Below are 27,277 nucleotides of genomic sequence, written 5' to 3'. Positions count from 1 at the left end.
TTATTCCCATGCAAAGGTTTATCTGCAGCTGGAGGGGTTCAAAGGCAATGAGTGGTATGCACCCTAGTTGTATGCTACTAAGCAAACCTGGGATGGAGATAGGTTTGCTGGCTGGCTCTGTGGTCCCAGCTCTGGTCATGACCCATTCCCAAGCTGTGGATTTCCACCGATGGGATCAGAAAATAACTCTGTATTTTCAGAACCAGTCATGTGTTGGCTTGCTGTAGGTTTTTGCCCTTTGCAGGAGGCAGGGCTGGCAATTAAACAGTAAAACCCGACAGATGTGGTGTTTTTACCAATAATTCAGATTTTGTGTAAAAATGTAGCAGGTTTGTTTTCAGTGTAAAGGGGAGATCAAAGGCTAGAAGATGGGCAGACACCCTGATGTCAGATGCTTTGTACGTGGCAGGTTGCATCCTGTGAGTGCTCTAGTTAGCACATAGCCTCATCAGCTTTCCTTAACAAAATGTTCTGGCATTCTCCCGTCTCTGCTTGTCACTTCTCTGGAGGGAACGTGGCTTGTTCTGTTGGCAGTGTAAACCTTGTTTGCTTAGGTGGAAGCAGAGCTAATGATTTCTATTTATTTCCTCAAACTTTGTTGGTGTTTCATTTAAGGGCTATGCTTGAGTCTTTTCGTTTGCCTCCAAGCCCGGGAACCACTGGTGTCCCTGGAGCAAGCCTGGTGGGAGATGTGTTAGCAGGCATCAGAAGAGCCAGTGTCCGCACGTATGCTGAAGCTGCTCTTGGGATGTGTCCTTATTTGCACTGAGCTAATTGTCCTTGGGGCTATGCTGTGGCTGAAACCCAGAGTGCTTGTGACTGATATACAAGAAAGGCTCCAGTCCTCCCCAAGGAAATGCTCAGGGAAGAAACAGGGCTGCAGAATGGCAGAAAAAAAAAAAACCTAACAAAACAAACCACCACAAAAAAAAAAACCAACCACAAAAAACCAACCAACACCCAAACCCCCCACCCACAAAAAAAACCCCAAAATGCAAAACCAAAAAATGCCCAAACCCCATAAGGAAAACTGGTGTGGCTGAATGAGGAGTTAAACGTTAGCAGGGGAGCATTGAAAATGAGCAAAGCAACATCAAAAGAAAAGGCAGAAGTTGGAAAAATGATACATTATAAAGAACTGATTGAAAAAGTAATTAATGCTCTAAAAAACAAACCTCACATGGGTAAGCAAAGTAGTGAAGAATCTGTTCATAGCTTTCAGTGGGAGCAGCCAAACTCTTGTCAATGTGCTAATTAACTTGCCAAGGCTCTTACTGACAGTTGCCTTTTTCTTTCTGGAGACCTTGCTAAGGAGTGAGTATCCCTTGGGGTTGGTCAGGTTTAAATTCAGGGTCAACTTTAGACACTTCATATTTGTCATGCAACACCACAGACTCGAAGGAGGTTGGATGCTTCCGTCGCTGGGCTGTGCCCCTCTTCCTCTGTGGCATGGGGATGTCAGGCTTATTTTGGCTCACATGGGGGCCATGCTCTGTTTTATCCCCTCAGTTACTCTTCATTTTTATTTTTTTCCTATATGTAATTTACTTTTACTCCTGGTGTGGTGATTTCCTAGCCTTTCTCCTGACTGCCATTCTCACCTCTCTGTTTGTTCTGGAGGAGGAGTTCGGGTGTCTCCAAACACCCTGTGGAGAGGTTAAGATGAGGGATCTGCTCAATTTGTTACATCATTATGTATCTCGTGGGGGCTTAAACTCTCTTTTCCCTTGCTGGGTTGTTTCCTCCTGTGTCAGGGTTGTGGTTAGGAAGGGCATGACAGCACTGGTGTGAAGCACCTGCTGCCTTGCTCTTTTCCGTCATCCCCTTTTTCACCTCCATTGTGGGTAAGCACTGGGGGAGGAATTTGAAGAACTGCTGGAGTGAAGCCCTTCCCATAGCAATAACATGCTGAACGGCACCTCTCTAACATGAGAGTAAAGCATTTCACCACGGCAAGGCTTTGGGTGTATCCTCAGATACAAGCATGTCTGTAGAGCACTATCTGTTTTGCTTAGCCAAGGAGCGTTGCTCTAAGTGGTGTTGCTGGCAGCGTTCCTGTGCCTTTTGCTCCCACGTGCAGCTCTTGAGTCAAAGCCACACTGATATTTCCATACCCAGCCTCCTAAGCTGCTGCCTGCCTCTGCCAGGCTGCCTGCCCATCATCCCACCTGCGTGGGGTTGGACAGGGGAGGTGGACCCTCCAGCCACGGATGCTCCAAAGCTGTACCCCCCAGGAGGCAGCGTGCAAGGGCACTGCACCATCTGCTGGCACGCGTGCCCCTTGCACGGCCCCTGCCTGCGCAGGCAGCCGAGAGCCGGCAGCACTGGATTCCTGGTGAATGCATGGCTGCCTGCTGGGCTGGACAGGGAGAGCCCTGCTCTGTGTTATAGGTTGTGTTTCCAGCAGGGCTGTGCCATGCCAGTCCCTTTAATCCCTCCCAGCCCTTCACAAAAGCAAAAAATTAAAAAAAAACCCAGCAGAGAAAAACCCCATGCAAACAAAAGCAGCACAAGGGTGGTTTGACCCAGGTCTGCCGAGTCTCCTCTTTTCCCATCTGTGAGACAGCTCATCACATTCTGGTCCAGCTGCAGGGAGCTGTGCTGCTCTGGGGTCCCCAGGGAGAACAGGCTGCTGTGTCAGAGAGCTGCAGGTTCAAGAGATGGAGAGCACCCAGATTGGGAAGGAGGAGGAAAGCGGTAAGACAGGAGGTGCTGTGCCATGCCCTAGCCTTGGGGATCCAGTATTGTGTGCCCTGTGCCTGGTTTGAGAGCCCAACAAACCCAGGATAAATGGGACTTCCAGCTGATGTGGGAGGAAGGGAGGGAATTGGGGGGCAAATGGATCAAAGCCCTGAGCTTCCCTTCTCTGTCTTTTGCCCCTCCAGAGTGATGAGCTACAACAGCAACAGCACCAAAGATGCTGGGATTCGGCACATGCTCCGTCAGCGCCCCAGCGCCGGGCAGGGGGGCTGAGCTGGACACTGCCTCCCCCCGCTACATCCTGGCCCTGCCCGAAGAGGAGACGTGGCGCAAGCACCGGCTTGGCCTGATGCAAACCACCCAGTCCTGCAACCTGCTGGAGCCCGAGAGCCTGGCCGAGGCCCTTGTCTCGCGCGCCGCCAGCTTCGATGCCCTCTATGACCCCCGCTCCCGAGATGCTGATGCCGGCACAGAGACTGGCAGCACCTTTAACCTGGGGCTCAGCCAGTATGTCCCTGTGAGCCCGGATGTTATCAAGCGCCGACGGGGTGGGTTGATTGAGCAGAGGGACATTATCAAGGCGCATGAGGCGCACAAGATGCAGAGCACGCCGCAGGCGCGGAGGAAGGAGTGGGAGTAAGTACTGGAGAGCCCCCAGCCCAGGTGGGCAGCCAGGGGGAGTGGGAGCGTTGCCTGTCCTTCCTGGGGCTGGTGGAACATGGTTGGGGGTGTCATGTCAGCATCACCCCTGTGGAGCAGCCAACTCAGCAGTGCTCGATCTCCTGGCACTCTCAAGCTGGGCTGCTTTTCCCCATTGCCTTTGTTATCCGGGGAGGATTTTTAAAGGCAAGGAAAAACTTGAGACACAGGGCATGAGTTTTGCTTTTAATTTGGGGGTTTTGGTTGGTTGGGTTTTTTTTCCCCCTACTCAGCCAAACCTCTTCTGGGTCCTTTCTTCTCCCTATGCTCTTAAAACTCATGGGGTATGTGGTCCTGCCTCCAGCGCTGGGACCTCATGCAGCACACATCCTGAACCTGTGGCTGAAAGCATCACACAGGTCCTGCATGGATTGGGCTGGTCTGAGCCAGCTGGAGCACGGTGTTTTTCTGATAGGGTGATTTTGTGGAGTGTGTGGAGAGAGATACTGGCATGCTATGTCTGGGAGGTGAGTGTTTATCAGCTGAAGTGGCTGGAAATGCCCCTCTTGGCTCTGAGCTGGAAGGTGGCATTTGATGGGAATGGTGCAAAGGGGCCTCTGGATGAGGGGTTTCACCAAATTGTGCAGGGGTTAGTGGGAGTAAAGGAAATTTGGAAGTCCTCAAGACAGTTTTGCTTGGCTGCAGTGAGGCTTTTGGATGTGTTTGGAGTCATTGCCTTTTGCATTTACTGTGGCTTCAGCCCTGCCACGAATGGATTTGTATTTAATCTAAGTGGCCAAGTACCCCTGAATCAGGGCAAGCTGGAGACACTAATGAATTTGTGAAAATAGAAGTACTTGGCAGGGCTAGAACCCACTCGGTTTACTTATTAATTTCCTTTAATTAACTTCATTCTATAGTTTGCCTTGGTGCTGTAAGAAAAGCCAGCTCCAAGTTATCTAATGTGAATGCTCCATCCCTGGCAGTGTTCAGGCCACTGCTCAAGTGTTTGAGCACCCTGGTCTAGTGGAAGGTGTCCTTGCCTGTGGGAAGGGGGTTGGAAGTAGATGATCTTTAAGATCCCTTACAACCTAAACCATTCTGTGATTCTACAAAGCCCTGGATTATTCTCCCCTGCCCGACATTCATCGTGCAACTCAGACTGCAGCCATGTGCTTCAATCCTGCACTTAAATTACAAGGTTCCCCCCCCTTGTGTCTATTCAGCAGAATTGCCTGGGCTAAGCTGCTGCAGCACATCCTGCTCCAGTGTCACTGGTCTGGAGCGGCTCCCTGCCTCAGACGCTTTATTTTGGGAATATTCAGTGTATTATAAAACACCTGAAGGAGGTGGGAGCCCCTGTATTAATTAGATGTGGCAAGTTGCTTTGGTGAGATCCAGGTCAGTGTTCCTCTTGTTTGAAGCTGGTAGGATTTCTTTGGGATGCCTTGTGTGATAAAACTGCTTGTTGTAACACTGAGGCTGCTCCTGCCTTTTTTTTGGAAGGCAGCCCATCGGTGAAGCTGGCTTTCCCTGGCCCTTTCAGCTCCGTGCTCATCCCTTTGTGCCCAGGGAACCTCCTGGCTGGTGACTCAGGGAGCCTTGCACAGGGGAAATAAATTGACATATGGGCTCAGCAAGTGCTCTGTGCCTTGTTATCTTTCGTGACCCACCAGGGATGCCAGATGAATAAATCATGGCCGGGCAGGAAGCAGAGGGATGGCCTTGTTAATTGTCGGCTGGCGGAGAGAGTTCCTAGAACGGCTGCTTGCTAATTAACTGCTTGGATGACTACAGCTCTATTTTGTGGCAGGGAGATGAAGCCGGAGCCCTTCCTGCTCATGCTGTGTAGGATGTGCCCCTTTTGCCACCCTCATCTGCTCCAGCTAGCAGTAATTCAAACACAAAGTCTAATATTTCTGTCTTTAACGCAGTGGGAATATGCAGATGGCCAACCCCGAATGCTGCCATCCCAACCTGTTTCCCCAGGCTGTTAGGGTCCAATCTTTGCATTTCCCAGTTTCTGAATGCCTGGTTTGGGCATTTCAGCCCACTCTACAATAGTTCTGTGGGTGTGCATAGGAAGTCATGTCTAAGGCAGGTATCCCTGAAATTGGGATGGGCTGCACCCCTTTACCCACCCAGGCTCATCGCTGTTGGGGTCTAGGCATGAGGCTCTCTCCTTGCAGACACACAAGCCCACAGACTTGTTGCCATGCTGCAGGAGGTGGTGATGCTGGTGGTCTGCAGGAGGCCCCCAGTGCTGGGGAGAAGCTGGGTTCTAGTACACATGGCAGCCCCTGGGCTTTGCAGACCTTGTGTCTCTGAGGACCAAAGAGCCCCACTGCTTGTTACTGCCAGGTCCCTTTCTGGGGAGCTGGCAGTATTGGCACAGCAGGCTGAGCCCCAGAGGGTTGTATCTGTGTCTGTCCCAGAGTTAGGTGCCCTGGTACCCCATTAACCTGCAAAACTCACGTGCTAAGGTTTCTGCTTTAACAGCAGGCTCATCAACCAGTGACATTTCTCCCAGAATTGTGCCAAAGTCCAGGCCAGTGTGCAGAGCCGGTAACCCTGGTTCCATGGATGCTCTTTGGGACTAGTTGGATAACATGTAGGGGAGAAAAAAGCAAATGAATTTCCATATCTATAATTTTATTAGCGATAATTTAATTTCCCTGTGATTTAATTTTCAGAAGGGCCCGTATTGTATGCTGTCAATCACCTTAGTGGCTTTTGCTCTTGAGGTGTGGCTCTATCCCTTTTCGTGAGCAGTAACAGTAGTATTTTTCCATGCCCCAGTGTGGTGGTGGACATTAAATGGAATATGGGGAACCTGTAAAATGGGTTTCCTGCTTGGCTTTGAGCCATGGTAGCAGACCTTGAGGGATGGCCTGTGAGGTCAGGGCAGCCCCACAATAACTGATGGCTTTTTTGTTGTTATTTTCTTTTTTCTCTGTTTTTTTTTTTTTTTTTTTTTTTTTCTTTCCCTTTTTTTTCCTTGTTGCCAAAACTTGATGAGTTACACCACGGTACTCCTGGGGAGTTATTGGTTAAACATGGTGCTCTGAGTGGTGTCTATCTTGCAGGACTGAACTGCTGCATAAGAGACCTCTGTTCCCCTGGAGTAGTTTTGTCCTTGCAGATGCAGATTCCTGGTGTGCAGCCAGAGTTTTGTGTGCAGCTGCACTTTTGCTGGGTTGCAGTGGGGGAAGAGAAGTGAATGCTTTTTCTCACTCACCAGTGTTAGCATCAGCAGGTCTGACCCTTACTGAGCCTCCATCTCTGCTGCCTTTTACCAGTGAAAAAAGAGCACAAGTAAATTGTGCTTTATCCTTAATACAATGGAATAAAAAGAGGAGAGAGGGGGAAATGCTCCTTTCCCTGTTCTTTATTTTCAGGGAAACTGAGGCAGGGAGCAGAAAGCACCATCGGCTAAGTGCGTGTGGGGCAGTGGCTCTGTGAGCGGCTTGACTTTATGGTTAAGGGTGCGTGTACCAGCACACCTTGTTCTTGACTAAGGGGCTTAAGCCCAAGGCTGTTGCGGAATGGACTCAGTCAGAGATCAATGTGACCAGACAAAGCCATTTATTATAGAAACACTAACTCTTTATATACTATTTCTTAAAGTTGTTTGCAATAACTTGGCCCATTGTGATTGGATACATATCTTTGAGGCCCTTAACAACTAACATATAATTGGTTAGCACAGGTGTGAGAACCTGAACTTCAAAGTTTTCCAACAGTCCTCAATTTAGCAACTCAGTAAATTCCAGCTCCTTCTTATCTTGCTGGGATTCTCACTCCCAGTGCCTCGCTCCCATCCTCCTTCACCTTTTGTTGTTCCTTGGTTCATGTCGAACTCCATGTAGGCACTTGCTGATCTGGGTACATGGCCATTCTTTGCCAGAAAGTCATCCACACAAGGCAGACACTAAAATCTGTTTTCCAGGGTCCTGGCCTGATGTCCTTCCATCCCACTGTTCACACACTGGGGGCAGTGGTGGAGGTATATGGAGGTGTCTGCTGCACTTCAAGGCTTGGTGTGCTGCGGCAGCGTGGAGTGGTCATGGTTGAATCACTGGTGTCTTTGCCACATACACGTGGCAGCATCATTTGGACTACATCAGGCTGAGAGAGCGCTCAAAAGAAAAGCTTCTTGTCAAAATAAGCAAACAGGGAACCTCCTGTGGCTTCTGCAGGCTGAGCAGCTGATTCCTTAGCTGATGGTAGGGACACACAGAACCACCCAGGGAACATCCCAGAAAAGCCTCAAGCTGAGTTTGCAGCAGACAGGACCCAAACTTGCCTTGCATGGCTTAAAACCATGTGTGCATGGATATTTGTTGAGTTTAGCTTGTGCAATCTGGGGAATGACAGCTGTGCCCTCAATTTGGAGTATCTACAGCAAGGAGGCATGGAAAATCTGGATTCCCAAATGTTGAACAGGGATTGAGGGAGCAGAGAATACCAGGCAGAAAATAGCTGGACCTTGGTGCTTTGTGGAGGTGGGATGCTATCATTCAGTGTTGGAGTACCTGGGTGATGGGTGGCAGGTTTCAGTGTCCTGCGGGAAGTGATGCAGTCTGCCCACAGTACAGGACAGTACTCCTACAGGTCATTAAAAGCGATCTCCTATCTTGTAGTGTCTTAGAGTTAATGGCTTTAATGCTATGATTTTGCTAGGACTCCCTTGTGTGGTGTGATTTGCAGCGAGATGCCTTTAGCCCATTTGGGAGCCTGTGGTGCATGGAGTGTCAGGACAGGAAAGCTTTCTGCTTGTTGTTCAGATCTATACCCGCAACACAGACCATGGGGAGCCTTTGGGGCTGGAGCGTAACATCACTGCAGCTCTGCCTTGGTGCGGCTTTATTGGAAGAAGTAAGAGAACAGAAGAAACTGAAAACGCACAGGGTGTTGCTAGCAGATCTTTGGCTTTTCCTAGCTTGGCAGTCTGTCTGGTTATGTGCACGCTCTGCACCCAGATTACAAATGAAGCTGACTTTTTTTTTTTTTTTTCATAATTTTTATTTTCCTTGGTGCTGAATGAGACAAAGCCTCCCCTTGGTGTGTACTGCGCTGCCAGCTCCATCGCTGCTTCCCAGCATATTCCCCACGTGCATCTGGGTTTGATTGGCTGCAGAGATGGAGAGGGCAGGAACACACGTGGAGTGGCGCTGCCTCTTTTGCCCCTCACGTTGGTGAGGCTGCCTGGGAAATGCCCCCAGGCTGAGGCTGCTTTGACAGCAGTAGCCCTGGCTGGACCAGTGGTCATCATGCCTAGCCCTCCTCAGGTCTGCAGGGAAAGGGACAAGCCCCAAGCTGGCTCTGAGTTGCTGTCACTGGTGTCGGTAGCTCTGCAGCACAGTTTTGGGAGAGGTGTTGGGTTATTGGTTATTGCTGCCATGCTGTAAGCAGCAGCCCTGCTCCCTACCCTGTGCAGCAGCTCCTGTTCACTCAAGTGGGCTCCATGGGGGGCTGCTCCATGCTGTCCTGCCACAGTGTGGGACTGGAGGAGGACACTGGCTCTTGGCTGCAGTGTTGATGCTGAGAGGGACCTGTGAAACAGCAGCCCTTTCACCTCTGGGGGTGCTGCTGGGGAAGGGAGAAGGTGACCTGGCATCCCCTCCTGGTCTCAGCTCTGGCACTACTATCCAGTGCTTGTTATCCTTCCTCATGCCTTTGTCCCTGACTCTGTCCTGGGAGGTCGGTGACTTTCTTCCTTCAGCACCTCTGCAGTAGTGGTCACTATCAGAGGCAGCTTATCCACATCCTTCTCTGCCTTGGGCTTCCATCCAGACATCTGCTGCCATGTGGCTGGGAGCTGGGCAGGAAGGTCAGGGCAGCTGGCAGGAGCTGCAGTGGCCCTGCAAAGCCACTGAGATGTCTGTGACAAGTGAAGCCACGAATCCTGTACCTTGGAGCATCCTTCATGGAGATATAACCATGTCTGCTATGCAAATCCTCTGCAAACCAGGGCAAAACAATTAACCTCTCTGAGAGTCTAATGAATGCATCTCAGTTAAGATGATTTTCCCTGCTTATGTTTTACCCTACAAGAATAGCAAGGCAGGTGGTAGAAAGAGCCTTGGATTTACTAAACCTGGAGCTTTGAAATATGGCTTTTATTATGGTAACTTGGCCTTGAGCATCTCTCCCAGAGAGATCTGCTCTGGATCGGCCTCCCTGTGGTCTCTCCTCTTCCTTTCACTGCAGACCAAGGTTTGGATGCAAGGGGAAGAGATTGTTTTCTGACCCAGGGTGAACTTGAGTTCCACTGAATATCCTGGCAACAGCCTGAAAATAGCAGCATCTTTCCCTGAACTTCCTTGAAGCCTGGGTTTCTGGCACACCCTGGGTGAATTCCCTTTCTGAATTAATGCAGGTGACTTTGCAAAGCCTCCTAAGTGCTGGTGGGAGGGTGAGAGGTTATGGTCAGTCCCAGCCTTCCCACACAGCTGAGGCCACTCTTTTGGGGAACTGTGCTTGTTCAGAGGTGGTTGCTATTCAGGACAAGGTGGTTCCAAGCAGATGCCTCTGCTTGGGAGCTGCTGCCCCGTATTTTGTCACTGAATCCTGGCACACCTTTTTCCTGCTTTCCTCACTGGAGTCTCAGCTGTGGGTGTCAGGAAGCTTTGTTAGGACATCTTGGCTGTGTCAAAGCCGTGCACTGTGCAGGGGCTGGTTGTGCTTCCCAGAAACCAGCCTTCAGAGAGAGTTTGACCTGGGGGCTGGCCATGGCTTGGAAGACCAGAATTGCTGGGAGGTGGTGAGGTTGGAAAGAACCTCCAGCAGAGTCACCGAAAGCAGCTGCCCAGGACCATGTCCAGATGGATTTGATTATCTCCAAGAATGGAAATGCCACCACCTCTCTGCGCAGCCTGTCCCAAATACTCTGTTCCTCTTGCAGTTAAAAACTTTATTCCCATGTATATCTTAGGGTTTTCTTTTATTGCACTTTGTGCCCATTGCCTCCGGTCCTGTCACTGGATGCCACAGAGAAGAGTCTGGCTCTGCCTTCCCACTGTCAGGTATTCATACACACTGATAGGATCTGCTCAGCCAGGCCAAGCAGCCGCTGTTTTCCCAGCATCTTTGTAGGGCAGTTGCTCTACTCCTTTAGTCACCTTCGCTGGAGTTGTTCCAGTGAGTGCATGTCTCTCTGCAGGGCTTTGTCTGCCAAGCTGCTTTCCAGCCAGCATGTACTGAGTTGTTCTTCCTAAAGTGCAGGACTTGGCCTTTCCCACAAAGCTGAGCTTCATATTGTTCTTCTGCCTGTTTCTCCAGGTTGCTGAAGTCCCTCTGGATGGCAGCACAACCCTCTGCTATATCAGTCCTGGTTTTATCTTCTCTCACTGTGAGGGTGATTCAGTGCAGCATGCACGCAGTGAAACTTCTGGTATTCAGTACTCATTTGCACCCTTGTTCCTTCTCTCCCTGGGAATAATCCAACCTATTCCCCTCTCCTAGGCAGCCTCCAGCTGTTCCTATGTAATTCTGGTGGGGAGGCTGTCTGCTGGCCAGGAGATGCTTGCGAGAGAGGTGCTTTCCAGCCTCTCAAGTGTGTGTGGTTCATGTACTTTCTATTAATTGTTTCTAGAGGTGTAGTACACTCACTCCCTTGTATTATTTATACCTAAGAGATGTCAGGGTAAGAAGATAATTCAGGACGGAAGGGACCTCAGAAGGTATTTAGTCCAATCAGATTATAACTTACTTTTCATTTAACTCAATGTTTAACATCTTAAAACATAGATGGTGTCTCATTGTGCATGCCCAAAATGGCATTTTCTTCATTTCAGACCACATAGTCTTCAAACTTGGGAAAGGTTTTTGAAAGTTTGGTGAAAACTTAGCTGTGAGGATTAGTGCACAAGCTGTCCCCAGAGAGACTTGCTTCCTGCAGACTTACTTGTACCTTGGAAATGACACTTCCACCTAACTGTGCAAATGAATGCAGCAACAGGGAAATTTCTTCTGTGTGTGTGGGACCTGATCTCAGTTCAGCTGCTCTGAAGGGTTACAGGTTTTTCTGCACTTGCCAGTTGGTCCCTCCTAGTTCAAAAGGTGTTTGCTGTGTTTGTGCATGACAAACATTAATCCCTGGCTTGGGCTGCTTGCACTACTTGAGAGCTGAAAAAAATGTCGTGTGAAAAGTTGATGAGGTCTGTGAAACTGTATTAAAGCAGCTTTCAATGTGGCTTTTGATTTCCTAAGGTGGCCTTTGAAACGTCAAGAGATCTTTCTTTGAGAAGCATAGAGGAGAGATGTATTTCTTGTCTCCACTTACCTTTTGCATGCTCAGTGGGGAAGTTCCATTCTGATCCTTTGGTGCAGGGTTACGAATGCGTTGGTCACCCATATATGTTGCTGTTTCATTGCTTGGCTGGTTTTGGGCTGTGTCTATGTACACCAGCAAGGCTCTCACGCTTTAACTGGGGAAAATGTGCTCATGCTTATCTCCAGCTGTGGGGGACCATGGTGTTGAAGGAGATCAATATGACATCGTCCTTCCCAAAACACACCTGAAATCGCCAGTGTTTTACCTCATCCATCATGGATGATGCTAATCAGTTGTGTAAGGGTTGTTTGTGGGAAGCAGCTTTCCTGCAAGTTTGGGGCACGTCACTGTGGCGGATGATGCTGTAATGAAACATGTGTTGTCTTTATGAGCTCTGATAATAAACCACGAGTCCTTTATTTTTGTCATCAGAGAAGCTTCACAGGGGTAATTTTTTCCCCACTGCAGCTTATGAGACAGCAAACCAGCAGGTAACGTGCTGAAACTGTCTTCTTTGTGCATTTGCTCAAGTGGAAATAAGCCAAAAAATTCTTCAATGAACTTTTTCCCATTGAGGAATCGCACAAGACGTGCTCAGCTGAGCTTTCCCGGGGATGGGCGAGGGTGTTTGCCTTCACAGAGGATGTCGAGCTGATGACTGCCTGTCGCCGCAGCAAGGAGGATGGTTTTTTCACACCTCCCAGCACTGAGTAGCTTTTGGAGAGAGGTTTTGCTCTTTGGCCTTTTCTCTTTCACAGGTTTGGAAGATGCAAGCAGCATCTCCTTCCTGGCTGTGCGCCAGGGATGGGGCTGCTCTGGCTGTCTTGAGCATCAGCTGCTCAGTGCCAGTTCAGAACTGCAGGAAAAATTTTACAACAGCTCCATCTTCTCCTGGCTCTTATCCTGACGATTTAATTCTATTGAAGCTACCCTGTTTGCTAGCAGGCTGCTTCTGAGAAAGCTGAGCCTGTGAATTTGGCTTCATTACATTGCGGATGGAGTTGGTGGGTTTCTAGTCCAGCTTGCTTTTTATCGCAGGGAGTATTTGAAGCTCAAAGGCAAGAGACTCTTCCATCATCCTGCTCACTGGTACCATGGTTGTGTTTGTCTGACTTGAGTCTTGAAGGGCAGGCAGAGGATCAGAGAAAGAGCAGGATAGTGGTTGGGCATGGACCTACCTTTTTTGGGGGGGGAGGGTAAAGAAAATATCTAAAGAAGGAAAATCGCCTGCAGGCTTTGGCAGGAGCTAACATTGCTGCTCCAGAGAGGTCATGAGGATGCTGGTGGAGAAAAGTGAGGGATTTGGTTTGCTTTGAGTAGTGCAGAGGTTGAAAAAATGCTTTTAAAGATCCCTCTCCAACCCTTTGGCGGGCCAAAATAAAGCTTTGTCCTGTTGAATGTCTATGGCTGGCCCTGAGGATGTCTTTTCTGAGCTCAGTCTCCTTGTTCCTACGCATGTGTAAGGCTTGGCAGCTTGGTGTTTGGCTATGGCATGATCTGCCCCTCCGAGTGCTGCACTCACAGGACTTTTGCGGCAAGAAGGGGAATAGTCCTCCTGGGCTTGTGCTTCTGTCTCCCTCCCCCTTCTTTGGTCTCCTCTTATCCTTGCTGCCCAGCCACAATCTTTTTGGCAGGGTCATTCTCAGATATCCCTACTTTTCCCCTATGGATCCTCTTAGATCAGCCTCTCTGGAAGTGCAGTGCCCAGAGTTGGACCCATCTGAAACGGAAGAGGATGGAGAGGTGTTATCTCACCTGTTGCCAGCTCTTGGTTAGTGTGGGGCTGGGTTGCTCCGTGGCTCAGCTGAGGGGAGACGTTGTGCAGAGGGACTTGGGAGTTGGAAGCAGAGATGGAAATTTGCTTTAATCTAATGGAAAAGCAGGGGCAGGCGGATGGCTGTTCTCTGGGAAGTGGGATTGCTGCATGCCTGCCTGGAGCAGCTGAGATGTGGCTGCGAATGCTAATTAGAGCCCGACTTGCAAGGCTAAATAAAGCAGCAGGGCACTCCAGGCAATTTATTAATGGGTGACTATTTCAGGCCTCTTCAGCTGAGCCACAAAGCCTCCCAGCCTAAGGCAGAGTGAGTTAGCCCAAGGAGCACTGCAATCATCACCCCACCAGCATGGAGTGATTTGATAGGAAATAGGAGAATGGGCAGCAGCAGGACAAGGGATGCTTCCCTCTGCATAGCATTACTGCAAGTACGCGTTGCATACTGCAAGCCAATTGTTCCTTGGCTGCAGTGGTTTAAGGATGGTTGCTGACAGCCCTACCTCTGCCTGAGCTGTCAGCAAATCCTTTGTGCTTTTTTTCGTGTGGCGTATGCAGCTGCAAAAGTGGCTGTTGGTTTTGGTTTGGACTTTTTGGAGGGTACAAAGACTCGAGCAGCCTGTGGGGAGATGGGTAAGTTCTGGCACTGAGCTTTACAGTGGTAGAGTGAGACCAAGCACCAAAACCAGCTCCTGTGATTTTTGCAGGGCTGGATGCACAACCATCCTGTGTCCCCATAAGTGCACAGAGCCAGAGGTTTCTTGTTTGTCTTTTAAACCTCTCCCAGCTCTTTCATCTTGTGATTATTTGGTTGCTGAATCCCTCTTTGATTCAAGATACATCATCCTTCTATTTTATCGGTAGCTCTGATATATGAGCTGCTCCGGTCCCACAGCGATGCAGTGTGGGGGAATATCCAACTTCAAGGCTCTGTGGTGCATATGGGCACTTCTGGTGGCTTCAGGAGGTACATGAGGAATTTATCTTGCGGTGTTTGTGATCCCAGGGCACTGTGGGTGGTGGTGAGCCCCAGGTCTTGGGCCACCCAAGCAGGACCTGGTACCAGACTGCGATGCCAGCATCTTGGCATGCCCGGCCCATGCCAAAGAGTGCTCAGGGAGAGCACAAGAAGCATATTATATACACACCTGATCCCTGTTCTGGCATCCTGCCTGACTTGTGGAGACACCTTTAGTGTGTTTCTCCTTTGCTTGTGCAGATGGATGTCACAACAGATCAGCCACTGGAAAGCATCTGCATGAAAGCAGTGAGGGGAGGAGGAAAAGGGATGGTGGCTCATGGGTTTTCCTCCAAGCTCTGCCTGAAGCTCCCTGAAAAAAACGTGGCTAATGCATGGAGTCAGCTCTGGCATCTCACCCCTGAAGAAGCTGGGGACTGGTGGGCCCTGCTGGAGTGTGGTGAGATGTTGTGGGTTTGGGAACCTTAAGTGGAACCTTCTGGGTACCACACTCATGTGTGTGGCATCTTGCTTCAGGTTTGTGTTGCATTTTGCTTGGCAGCTGAGAACTCACAGGCATTTTAAAAAATGGGGCCAAAGATGCTCTGGGCTGAATTCTTTTAGGCAAACACTTGAAGAGAGGTTGGGAAAAGAGTTCTTCTAGGGTGGGAATGCAAGGTGTGCTCTACCTTATATCTGGGGAGGGAGCTGTGGTGGGGAAGGCTGGGTGGGAGCTGCTATGGCACTGCTTCTGTGCAGCCATCACCTGTGTTCCTGCTCGTGAGAGCTTGCTTGGGGGAGATATAGTGACCAAAATCCCCATTTCCAGAGGGTTATTCCTCCAACCCAGGGGAGAGAGCTTTACAGGGTTGTTATCCCATTGATTTTAAAGATGCCAAGACTGGATGTTGGACTTACTGGTCTTGGTGATTAAAACAAGCAATGGTTTTGCCATGTTTTATGGCAATATGCAGCAAATTACACTTTCAGCTTAAAGCAGTTTCAAATTTTAATGCCACTGCTGCTGCGTGACAGCTGGTGTGGCTGCTTCAGCCAAAATGACCAGGAGTTTGGTGGAGCAGTGGTAGTTGCTTAAATCTGGATGCATAGGTTATAGCTCGGCATGGAGTTTGCTGGCTTTCACTAGTCTTCCAGCCATCTAATTTCTCGGTGAATAAATTATGGTGCTGACCCTGAGAAGTCAGCACTTTGGGTCTGTGGTGGGAATGTGCCCAGGCAGTTTTGCAATGAGATTCTGCTCGTCTCTGTTAGTGCTGGGAAAGGCATGTCCTGGTGAGGCAGGCACCTTGTGAGGAGCACTGTGAGTCGGGTAAGGTTGTCATCAAAAAGAGTGAGCAGACAGCAGAGAGAAAACACTTGCCCTGGCTTCGGTGAGAGTTTCCTCTCTGCAAGGCAGTGCAGTCTCTACAGCACAGCCAAGGCTGTTGTGCCTGGCCTGGGGTTTTGTTGGCAGTACAGATGCCAACAGGGCTGTTGTGGCCTATGCCACAGCTGCTAACATTTGCACAGATGAATATCAGGCAGAGACTGGTGGGGTACCTACCTCCAGAGATGCCACCCTGGAGCTGCTTGGACCCTCTTCACATGTAGTCCTGGGTGTCCATGGGTGAGCTGCACCAGCCTGGGGTTCTGCCTCCCTGTTGCAGAGGTGCTTGGCGCTTGGCAGAGCTTCCCCTTTGCAAATGGGGAAAACATCTCTTCCTAATCAAGTAGGTAATGAATTTGTTCCTGGAAAAAAATCCCAAACTTCTATTCCTGCATGGTTATAAACATGCTTCTGAGTCACAGCTACCCAGTCCCAATTTGAAATTTGGCCAGAGCACTGTAGATGATTCTCATTTGATCCTATTTTTTTTTTTTTTCCCTCTCAGCATAGCTAAAGCCTTGTTTAAAAAATAAAATCAGGATGCCAAAAGCAACTTTCCAAGATGAATGCAGCCTATCTGAGCTGCTGGAACTATCAGTCATGGAAGGAGAGCCTGTCTCCCCTCTCCATACCCTGCCTAGGCTCCATCAAGGACGATATCCCTGAGACGAGGAGCAGCCTCTGGCTTTCCGAACAACCTGGGGCTCGGCAGAGGATGTGTTTAACAACACTGACGGTTCTTTGGGTGCATAGCTGGGAAATTTTGGTTTGCCTCGGCTGAGCCAGGGGCTGCTCCAGTGGCAGAAGCGCTGTGCGAAGGGATGCAATAACCGCGGGGCTTGAGGAGGCCTTTGTACTTGCCTCAGAGCCCGCCTCGGGTAGGGCAGGCAAAGGAGGGGCTCGGCTCCCCGCGATCGCAGGCGGAAAAGTGAAGCCGAACGCAGTGCCCGCGGCCGGGGCTTGCTCGAAAAGACGGCGGCGGTCGGTAGATGGCGGTGCCGGAGCGGCGGCCGCCCGGGCGCGTCCCCGCGGCGGGGGTGCGGGAGGCTTGGGCTGTGTTGCGGTGATGCCCCGCAGCGCAGGGGTAACCGCATGGCTGGGAGCAGGGACAAAAAAAGCCTGCAAGGAGGAGGCTCGAATGGCAATACCAGTGCGAGGAGGGTGGTTAGTCTGTCGCTGTAAAACCCAGCGCATCGCAAGTGCCTGCCTGTGCCGACACCCACTGTTGCCCTGTCTTCCTGGATTTCCTTCATTCACATAAAAAAAACCAAGCCCCAAACCAAACAACCCCACATAGCTGGCTCTGAATCTCTGTGCCATGTTGAATCATGTGGGCATCAGCCATGCTTCTCCCTGACTCACTGATCCCAGTGTGCTGGGGTGCGGGTCAAGAGAAGAACAGCAATAAACATCCTGGGGAACTGAGCCTGCATCTCTTGGCATAGGTGGGGACTTGTTTTGGTTTTTTTTATCTTTAAATCTTCTCTGAAGGAGCTACTCTCATAAATATCCCATCCTTTAGCACTGTCTGAACGCGAGAGAGGCTCCCTACGGGGTCATCTTGGGTTCTGCTCTGCAGCAGCGAATATAGAATAGAGCTGGGAGCGATCCCCAGGGTACAGGGGAGAGGTATCAAGGTAAGGTGTGCATCTCTGCTTTGAGAGGGCAGGAGGAATGCTGCCTTCCTTCCCCTTGGTCCCTTGCAGGAGCGGTGAGGCAGGTGTGGTGTTTCTGAGGCAGGCAGAGGATGCAGAGGGAATGCTGGGTCCAGCCTTCCCTATCAGTCGTTGACCTCTGGGTACCAGCCAGAGCCTAAGCATTTAGTCTGGGTGGAGGCTTGTTTGCAGACTCAGAAGGATGGGGGGAGAGGCCTGGGGGGACAGAGAGGAGCCGAAGAAGGAGCTCTGCAGGGCTGAGGATCTGCTTCTGGCAATTGGCCCAGCCTTGGTCTTCATTAACAACGGCTTAAAGGGTTGAAAGGTGGGAAGAGTGGCATTGCTCCTGGTGCAGCCCTCATGGTGGGGAGGAGAAGGGAAAGGGGATGAGCCACAAATCATAATTAATTTGTTTAGGGCAGTGTCTTGCCTGGAATAATCAAAGGGGCTGTAATTAGTTGGCAGATGGTGTGGTCTCCTCACTGCCTGTTGTTAGTGCAAGCCCATGGTCACTCTGGCTTTCTGGCTTGCTCAAGGGCCAGCCAGTGGACTGTGAAACCTTTTGGGAGGAATCTGCCCACCCCTTCTCAACTTTGTGCTGCAGTGTGGTGGTGACAGAGGGGGGGGACTTGCTGAGCCTCCCCACTTACACCCGCCTTGGTTATAAGGCTAATTGGAGGAGCAAAGTCAAGTAGGGATGGGCATCATGGTGAACTTTTGGGCTCTTGGTGTCTGGCTGAGGTTGGGGGAATGAACCCACAACCTTTTTTGCAAACACTCTGTTATCTTGCTGAGGAGGCCCTGATCCTCCTCCTTCCTCACCCAACCAGCCCCAGGGCTCCTGGCAATGCACATGTGAGAGCCTGGGCTAAAAAGTAAGTACTGTGGCCTTTCGGTCACAGGAGTGCCTGCAGGGTGGAGAAGTCTGTGGTGAGGTGCTGCCAGGCTGCATTGGTGGAACAGCCCTTACCCAAATGAGTTAATGATTTATGTGATTTAGGGCTTGACTGTTGTAAAATTTCCTTTTTTTTCTTCCTCTTTTTTTTTTTTTTTTGGCTGCCCAAATGTTCCAGACAAGGGACAGGGCTGCAGTGGTTATGTTGCTGGTAGTGGGATGGATAGGGGAAGAGCATCACGGGGATGCAGGGTGTCTTGTGATGCTGGCTGGAGCTGCAGGTGCCCTTCCTGCAGGAAGGGCAGGTAGTAAGTGTCCAAGGCCATGAGGAGCCCTTCAGATAAGGGACTGAATGGGAGGGTTTGGGGAATTCTGTGTGTGAGCAGCTTGCAGGGTGTGCTGAGCAGTGAGGCTGATGCCCTACTCTTTGGATAGGGAGGACATTGGGAACATCCCTGAGGAGCCACAAGTCCCCTGTATATGCTAAGAGGGCAGGGTGTGTTCACCAAAGGTGGTTTGGCAGGCAGCTGCCATATTAGGGCACAGTGCAGCCGACGGGACCCTGAGCATCCCTGTGTGACCTTGGCACCCACATGGCCGCAGATGTGAGGGTGCAGCACCAGGAGTGTCCCAGTCCTCTGCCCATGGTGGGCTGAGGCAGCAGGGTCAGAGCCCAGACTGGCCCTGTGGCTGGGCCAGTCCTTCCCACCTTCCCCGCTGTGGCTGCCGCTGCAGGGTCACATCCAGATCGGGTTGTTTACACCTCCCCAATGAGTTGCTGCTGCTTCTGGCCAACATCAAGTGTCGAAAAGGAAATACGGAGGCGGGGGATGCTAAGGAGGCTGATCTGTATGCGAGTGAGCAGGAGGGCTCTTCCCGGGCACCCCTGGCATCGGGGAGGCTCCCGAAGTTTCCCAGGGAGGGGGGATGGTGCATGTGGCCGGAGAGATGCTCGGTGCGGGCTGATATGGGGTGAGCCTCTTGCCTCCCCTGGGGGCAGGGTGGGGGCAGAGCCACCCTTTGCCCCCCCTTCGGCACCTCAATTTAGCCACTCACCTAGGGGCACCCATGTGCTGGGAAGCCCTCTGCAGCCGGGCGGAGGTGTGTGTGGGGGGTGCTTCTTGCAGGGTGGGGGCTCTCCCATTGCCTTTGTTCCCTTCAGACCCTCCCCTCGCCTCTGATGTTCCTTTGCGGCAGCTCCCGTGCTTGCCAAAAGAATGCACCGGATGGAGCGAGGGAGCGAGCCGGGCGGTTGTGCGTGTGTGCGCGCTTGTGTGCGCGTGTGTTGCCACTGACTTCATTAAAGCGAGCTGTCCCCGAGCTGCAGAGGCGCGGCAGCCTCCAATTCCGTGCTTCGGCTCCTGCGGGAAGCCGGAGTCGCCGTGCTCGCTCCTGCCCCGGCAGCGAGGGGCTGAGCATCCCTGCCACTGCCGGTGCCTGCCCGGGGGGGCTCTGACCGCTGCCTCGGGGAGCCAGGGGACGGGTGGCCGGGCTCCCGCAGGCTGCTGAAGATGGAGTCGGGAGGAGGGAGTTGGACACTTGGCTCCAACTAGGCTGGACCACGCTGCAACCTGTTTCCCCGGCCTCCGCTGCGCTGGGTGCTGTACCAAATTGCGTCTTCCTTTGCGCCCGGGAGGATGGATGGACTTGGATCCCAGCCCCTTTCCTGCCTGATCTCAGCCGGCAGGCAGCCCCTGGGCTCGCCTTGCTGGGAGAGGGGGTGGTTAAAGGGGGTTGGTTGGGGCTTGCAGGCAGAGCGGTGGGAAGAATGTGGCTGGGTTTAACCCCTTGCTTCGTGGCGGAAGGTGCTTAGGGAGCGAGCCGCTGCGGCCTCGGCCGAGCACGCCGGCCGGCCCCTGCCTTCCTGCCGTCCGCGTGGCCGCTGCGGGGTCCGGAGGCGCTGCTCCGGGGCGTGCGCGGCAGCCTCTCTCTCTACACGCGGGTCCCCGGAGGGATGCAAAAGAGACGGGGCTGAGCATCACCCGGAGAGGAGGAGGGGGCTGTGGTTGGGACTGCGCCCGCAATCCCCCTCCCTCTTCTTCCCCCCCTGCCGCCTCGGTGGTGCTGCTTTGGCTCACCTGTGTGTTTTTTTTCAGGATGGCTTGTTTTGGGGAGGCGGTGGCCGGCAGGCTGGGCTCCGGAGATGGGGGCTCCGACCAGAACCGGAGCCGGCAAGGACCTCCTGCCCCTGCGGGAGGCTCCCCAGGAGGCTTCAAGCAAACCAAAGCGCAAAGAGCCCGGACTATGGCTCTGTACAATCCCATTCCTGTCCGGCAGAACTGCTTCACTGTCAACAGATCGCTCTTCCTCTTTGGAGAAGAGAATATAGTCAGGAAATATGCCAAGAAGCTCATCGACTGGCCATATCCTTTCCGCGCCCCCTGCAAGCTCCCCCTTGCTCCCCGGATTTGCCTCAGTGGCTGCCCAGGACACGTGTGTGGCACTAGCGGGCAGGTAAGCACCTGGTTCTGCTCTCCTGAGGCGTGTGGAGAGGGGTGCCCCGTCCCTCAGGAATGCTGTCCTAGTCCTGTTGCTGCTTTTCCTCCCATGCTCTTTTTGGCACCTGGTGGAGAGCTGAACCCCTTCTCCCTCAGGGGGAGCCCCCCAGCCTCTCCTCAGGCTTGGATTTGGGAGCTCCCTGTGCTGGCAAGGAGGGGTTCTCCAATCCCGGTTTAACCCTGCATGCTTTAGGATGCTCTTGTGCGTGTGTGGCTGGGGGAGGGGTTGTGGCCTTTCCTTCTGTGCCTTGGTGTCTTCCTGGAGCTTTGCCACCTTACCCTGCCTGCAGCCACCCAATCCATTGGGGAATGGACCCAGGGAGCCCATGAATCTCCAGTCTGTGCTGGGTGGTGGCTTTGTTCCTTGCTGGACCTGACTGTGTGTGTTCTTTTTGCTGCTGATCACACCTGGCAAGGGTACAACCATCCTTGGCCTGCAGCCCCCGGCCCCCCATGGTGGCTCTTGGAACTGGTTGCCCCTTCCCTGCAGCAGAGGGGAAGCTTCTGAAAACCTCTGGCTGTGCCGTACAGCTCCTTGGGGGCTGGCGCAGGGGACTGTGGATTATCCTAGAGACCCTCCCTTCTAGGCCTGGGTGGAGGGTGTGGATCCCCCCCTTTCTTCCCCTGCACCTCCATCCTTTCTTACACCCCCGTGCATGTTTCTCTCCTCCCACCCTCACTGTGGGTACCTACGGTCACCCTGGCAAGTGCCCAGCACCACAGCACTCAGTTCCCCATCAGCGCTGTGCTTAGTCCCCTGCTGCCCCCTGAGACCCCTCCTGGGCTTTGTCTCTATGGAGGAGCCAAGCCTGAAAACTTCAGCATGGCTGTGCTTTGGCTTTAGGACCCTCCCTGTGCTGTTTTCTGCAGTGGTGATTACACGCAGCTCTTGCCGCTGCTGCTTTCTCTCCCTGTAACTTGTTGGTTAACTTGCTGGCTCCTCCGGCAGGCGCAGGAGAGCTTGCCCTGGTGCCAAGCAGCAATGCTTCGTCTGGTGCAACAGGTACCTTAGGGAAACCATCTGGTGAGGCACAAGGATGCAGGACAGGTCACCCACCCTGCTGAGCATCACTGGGAAAGTAGACCCTTTGCAGCTCTGACACGTCAGGTTGAGCCTCTGCCAGGCATGAGCTGGTCCTGGCTGGAGAGCCGCAAGGCTCTCAGGCTTGGAAGGGTGACTTGGAGGTGAAGGGGCAGCTTGGGAGGGCTGAATTCCCCGTTGTATCCCTAAATCTGCCCCTGCTGGCAGCACCCACTGGGTAGGTGGCTGCAGGAGGTTTGGTGCGGTAGTGAGGCTGGGGACGCAGCGGCTCAGCTTGGAGCCTTGCAGGGCAGTGGCCAGGCTGGCCTGCCTGCTTTTCCAGAACATGCCAAATTATTCATGTGCTTTTTCAGCACGGTGTGGGAGAGCCCTCGCCTCTTCGGCTTTCATTTGAAGCAAGAAGGAGCTGGGGTGCTGCCACTGGCCCGGCACTCCCCGCGTGGGCCGGGGTCCCGTGCCGGCATGATGTCTCATCTCTAGGCAGCCGCTGTCTCCTAGAGACCAGAGCTTCACCACCGCGCAGTGAAACCTCCCCAGTGTTATTCTTTCCTGGAATTTGCAATGCATGAGAGAGATGGGCTCATTTTATATTTTTTTCCAGAAGTAGGTGACATATGCCTGTGTGAGCGCTGGGAATGGGTGTGCTCCAGGCGCGGGAGCTGAGCTTCCCTGGCAGTCCCCCGCCTGGCTGCCATCTCTTTCTAAGAAACTCATCCACCCCAGAGCTCCTTTGCACCACTTGAGCTCATAAGGGCTTGGGGATGGACAAATGTTTTTGGTAATGAGTTTGGTGAGGTTGGCCAGGTGTGTTGTTGCCATCCTTGTAGTTGTAGCCTGGCATACGTAGCTGGTGCATTTTGGTAGGGCCAGAGAAAATGTGTGAGCATCTCAGCTGCCTGGCCTGGAGCCCATGGCATCGCTCCTGGGCGAGGGTGGTTTGAGGAGGTGAGCTCTGGATCTTGGCCACAGTCAATGAGAGCTGCTGGCTTTAGAAGGGAGATGAGCTCGTCCTGGCACTGTGGGTCAGAGTGGGCACAGCACTGAAGAGAGATAAGGGGGCTGGGTTGGAGCACGGGGAGAAGTGGAGGCTCTTCTTCATCCAGCTCCAGTTGACTAGGTAATAGGGCTAAAAATAACTGGTGATTCAGGCCTGTATATCTGCTGGGTAACCGTGTAATTATAACCAGCAGCCTCTGCAGTTCGGCTTCCCAGTGTAAATAGGGATGATGCATGGAAGGAAAGGAGGAGAAATACGAGCAACTGGGACTGGGATGCTGCTCTGTGGGGAGGCGAGTCTTTGCCGAGTTCCTTGCTGCAAAGTTCAATGCATTACTTCCACTGGAGCTGTGCTTTTTACTGGTCCTGCCCAAAACGTGAGGAAGCTGCTCTTCTGGCTGTAGGAACAACTACTCTTCTTTAGGAACATAGCCTCATCCTGCCTCTTCTCCTCCCACTGAATACCAGGCCTTTAGCCCTGATTTCATTTGTTTGGCTGCCTGGAAAGCTGCAATTCAGTTAGCACATGAGATGGGCGCAGCTCATCTATGTTGCTCCGTTCTTCATCTACTTAATCACATTTGACCTGGATAAAATCCCTCTCCTGCCCCAGATACGCCAGATGACATTGTGTGGCTCTGGTTATGTCCCCAAGGACAGTTTCCAGCTGCAGGTTCATGCTGGCCTCTCTACCTGTCCCCCTGGTTTGGCATAGGAGAGGGATGTCCACTAGTCCCCTGGGGACCTTGCTGTACCCTACAGTGGGGGCTTTCTCCTATCCCAGTCCCTTTGAATGCCCTATCTTGTGCTGGTATGGCCAAGAGGAGCTGGGGTGTCTGCAAAGCCCTAGTGTGCATCCGTGGCCCAACACACATGGAGGATTTGCTCAATGGGATGCACACCTATTTGTCCCTGACCTGTTCTGCTCATGATGACTTCCATTTTGACCCAGGCATCTCTGGTGCTGCGAGGGCACTGCCACTCAGGGACCATGCTAGTGTTATGCCCCACCTGAGCATGCACTTTCTGCCCCTTTGCTTTTGCCCAGCCAAGATAGGCAAAATCTGGTGAGACCAGTCAAAGGTCTCACCTCCATGCTCAAAGAGCTGTGCCATGTTGTGCCATCCTTGGGCAGCTCCCTTCTTGAGCTATCCAGGAACATCTCTTTTTTTTCTCTGGGGCTGTTTTCTGTGTCCTTCATTCATCAGATGATAATTTATTTCATTTTTTTGGGGAGGGGCGAGTAGGTGTAATGGAAGGTCCATCTTTTTTGACAGCCGGGTAGAGCGAGGCTGCCTGTCAGATGGTGAATTTAAACAGAGGCAGCTGTTGTCATGGTGACACCAAGTTGCATCCTGTTGCTGTGGCAACCAAAGTTAAAAAACTGATGTTAAGGCAGGAAAATCACATGATGTAGTTCTTTTTTGTTCAAAAAAAAAAAAAAAAGAGGAGAGGAGAGAGATTTGATTTTGAGTTTTAAGTGTAGGGTGAGGTGGGGGAGAAGGAGACATTTTTCCATGGAGCTATTTGCACGTGGCAGGCAGGCATCCTGCATCCCTACGGGAATGGCACCAGTGTAGGCAGCTGTGCTCTGACTGGCTTCTGCATGGTACTGCCTTTGGTTTAGCCCCGATGGACATCAGCCTGACGCATTTTGAAGTTATAAGCAGCAACATCTATGGCTGCAGATAGCCAATAGCTGGGACGTGGCCGTGCAATGAGATTTAGGCAGGCTGAGCATCTTGTCTGGGTACTCCCTTGAAGTTGTGCAGAGACAAAAGCACAACCTCAAGCCTTTATCTGCTGGGGAAGGACCCCTCATATCCTCAGGGAGAAGCCAGGGAAATGTTGCAGAGCTAGGGAGCCGCAGGGTTAAATTAGGATCACTCATGGTCTTTGCCCCATTTATCATTTTGGGCTCCTCTTTGAAAACAGCGTTGGAGAAGAGGTGCTCACTTTCTTGCAGGGATCTGGAGTTCAGAGAAAGGGGCGTCTGGGCTTCCTAGGGATAGGAATGTTGAAGAGGTGGGCCTTTCTTCCGGCCAGGCCACATCTGTGTGGGGCAGGTATCAGTGGTGGGGTTGGGACAAACAAGATGAAGTGCACAGATGTAGGAACTGAAGCTCCTTCTCACTGACACGTGGGGAGGAGGGAAAACCCCTCAGTGCAGCAGGTCCTGGGGGGAAGCCTGGGGAGCAGTGGGAAATGTAGACTTAAGTTTCTAGGAGATGCTGGAGCTGGGCTGGATGATGCAGGCAGCACAAGGGGTTAAATTGTTCCTGCCCTTCTCCCTGGCCCTCTGAGGTGGGCTTCCCCTAGAACCCTTTTGAAGAAGCCCATGTGGTCTCACTCCTTCAGCTCTTCTGCGCCTTCCTCACCTTTCTGCCCAGGACAAGGGAGAAGGCATGGTCACCGAAATCGGGAGATGGAGGGGGCTGTCTGCAGCTCTCAGCCCATGCCCACATCCGGGGAGGGATTTATCTTGCACCCGACCTCTTGGGGAGGTTGCATCAATGTGCTATCAACACCATAAATCTATTTTCAGGGCTTGGAGCTGGGCACACTCCCTGCGTTAGCAATATAGATGTTCTGGGTGGCCTGGTTTTGGCTCCTAGTTGGTGATGGAGGTGAAGAAGGGGGGGTCACAGCTGGAAGCAATGATCCACCCGTGGCTGGACATCTTCCTGCTAGCTCCTGCCAGACACTCCAAAGAGCTCCTGCTCCAGTCATGGGGTTATCTGCAGTGCCTGCTCCAGTGGGCTTGGGCCTGGGTGTAAGGGGAGGTCCACATGGCCTGGGGGAACCTTCTCCACCTCAAAGGCACTGGGAGGGAAGCATGGAGCTGCAGGTGTGGTGTGCACTGGGACTGGCCGAGTTGCTAAGGAAACAAGTCAACGGTGCAGGGGAGAGAATGTTGGGTAAAGGAGATAAATCAATAAGAAAACCTATTTTTATCGGCTCCCTAATGATCCTCCAGGAGAAGCCAGACGAAGGAGGAGGAGAAGGCTGGAGGGAGATAGGCTTTTATCACTGGGCTTGCAGGGGAAAGAGTGCTACTCTGTGTTTCAGGTGGCTGGAAGGTTGTGTAGTTAGACATATAATGAGAGAGTAAACAAAGGAGTGACAGAGCATTGTCCAGAGGTCTCCACCCGCAGCCTGGGGGGGATGCTTGCTTGGCAGAAGTGAAATGTGTAGATAAAATTTCCCCTAGTTCAGCCAGGTGTTCCTGTTGTCCCATGGAAAGGGTTTTCTTACCCTTGGCCTTGCAAAACTTGGCACAGCTGGGGCTACTGGGGTTTGTGTCCATGGGATTGATGCCTTGCAGCTCTTTCCCAGCTCCAGATGTGATAACCCAGGCTCTGGTCCTTGGAAAACTGGGCTACCAGGGCTTGGAGAGTCACTTTTGGCTGTGACCTCCTGCTTAGGTAGTTGCTTAGGTAGCAATTCCCTGTTTTGCTTAGGCTTGATATCTGCCAAGCCATGTACCACATGCTCACCGGAGGTGGAGCGGGGATGTGGTCTCTTGCTGGGGCTGTGACAAATGTGTACTGTCCATGCGCTGTCAAGCCAGATGTTAGAACCAGCAAGGAAATATAAGTGGTCCATTAGAGGTGGTCTTGAGTCCCCCAGCCACTGCCAGGCTGGGCTCTCCCACTGCTGGCTTTGAAGAAATTGTTTATTTCCCACCTGGATGTTTTCCCTGTGGGACTAACAGCAACAGGAGGGAGGATGCCGTGGTAGATGCCCAGCGTGGTGGGAAAGAGCACAGGATGCTTGGCGGGGTTGATGCCCTGGGGCTCACAGATGGACTGTGCAGTTCCCACACTTCTCATCTAGGCAAATGTGCCTGGTGCCTGGGGAGCTGCCTGCACCGCTCCACTAACATGCTGTTTTCTTTTAAGCCTGTGCTAATTGCTCGCAGACTTTCAGGAAAATGAAACAAAAAGACCCCAAATAGGCCAGTGGCTTGGGGCCAAGCGCTGCAGTCTGGGTATCAGCTGAAGCGTGCGGCTAGAGGTGGGAAGCAGGGAAAGTACGTGGCTTTTGCAGGAGTTGTGCGATGAAATTCTTGCTTGTGTTAAGAGGTCTGAAGCCCACATCAGCGAGCTTTGTAGCAGTCTCTCTTTTGGTTTGCCTCTAACTTATCAACCATTAATTTCATTGAGTGGCCTTTTAAATGCCTTGGCTGAATCCTTCCTGGCTCTTCCTCCTACTGGGCTAAATAAATCTGAGCTTCTGCAGGCTCTCCTTGGCTACCCCTCCTGGACAGCCCTCTGGGGAGCTGCTCTGATGCCCAGCCTCACTTCCACCTTGCCCATGTGCCACAGGGTAAACAGGGTCGCTGCTGCTGGGGTTGCTGCCACCAGGATCACTTCGTGGTTTACAGTTTCCCACACTCACGCCCAGCACTGGGAAGTTTTCTCTTGCACACAGGCTCAGGGCTGCTGGTTTAAAGCA

The 27,277-nt window shown here is 52.2% G+C and overlaps 2 protein-coding genes across 6 annotated transcripts in view; both read left to right on the top strand.

The window, feature by feature from the left end:
* The window catches only part of LOC308224234 (uncharacterized protein), a gene marked incomplete at its 3' end in the record, with an annotated part of 54,102 nt that extends 50,762 nt beyond the window's left edge, over window positions 1–3,340 (top strand). The window contains exon 2 of the mRNA XM_080623988.1: window positions 2,886–3,340. Within this exon, the coding sequence (XP_080480114.1) occupies window positions 2,918–3,340 (423 nt within the window). The 5' untranslated portion in view covers window positions 2,886–2,917. The remainder of the gene's footprint in view (window positions 1–2,885) is intronic.
* Window positions 3,341–20,379: 17,039 nt separating this feature from the next.
* The window catches only part of LOC308224353 (voltage-dependent R-type calcium channel subunit alpha-1E-like), a gene marked incomplete at its 5' end in the record, with an annotated part of 94,457 nt that continues 87,559 nt past the window's right edge, over window positions 20,380–27,277 (top strand). For 3 of the 5 annotated variants that reach the window (XM_080624171.1, XM_080624169.1, XM_080624168.1), the window contains one exon: window positions 20,381–20,646. In XM_080624171.1, the coding sequence (XP_080480297.1) occupies window positions 20,381–20,646 (266 nt within the window). Of the gene's footprint in view, window positions 20,647–27,277 lie in introns of all 5 variants that reach the window. The other 2 variants (XM_080624172.1, XM_080624170.1) reach the window with 2 other exon arrangements.

The sequence above is a fragment of the Psittacula echo genome, assembly GCF_963264785.1.
Source record: "Psittacula echo genome assembly, chromosome: 7".
Taxonomy (NCBI): domain Eukaryota; kingdom Metazoa; phylum Chordata; class Aves; order Psittaciformes; family Psittacidae; genus Psittacula; species Psittacula echo.
The sequence above is the reverse complement of the archived record's forward strand: the minus strand, read 5'-3'. Positions and strand labels throughout refer to the sequence as shown.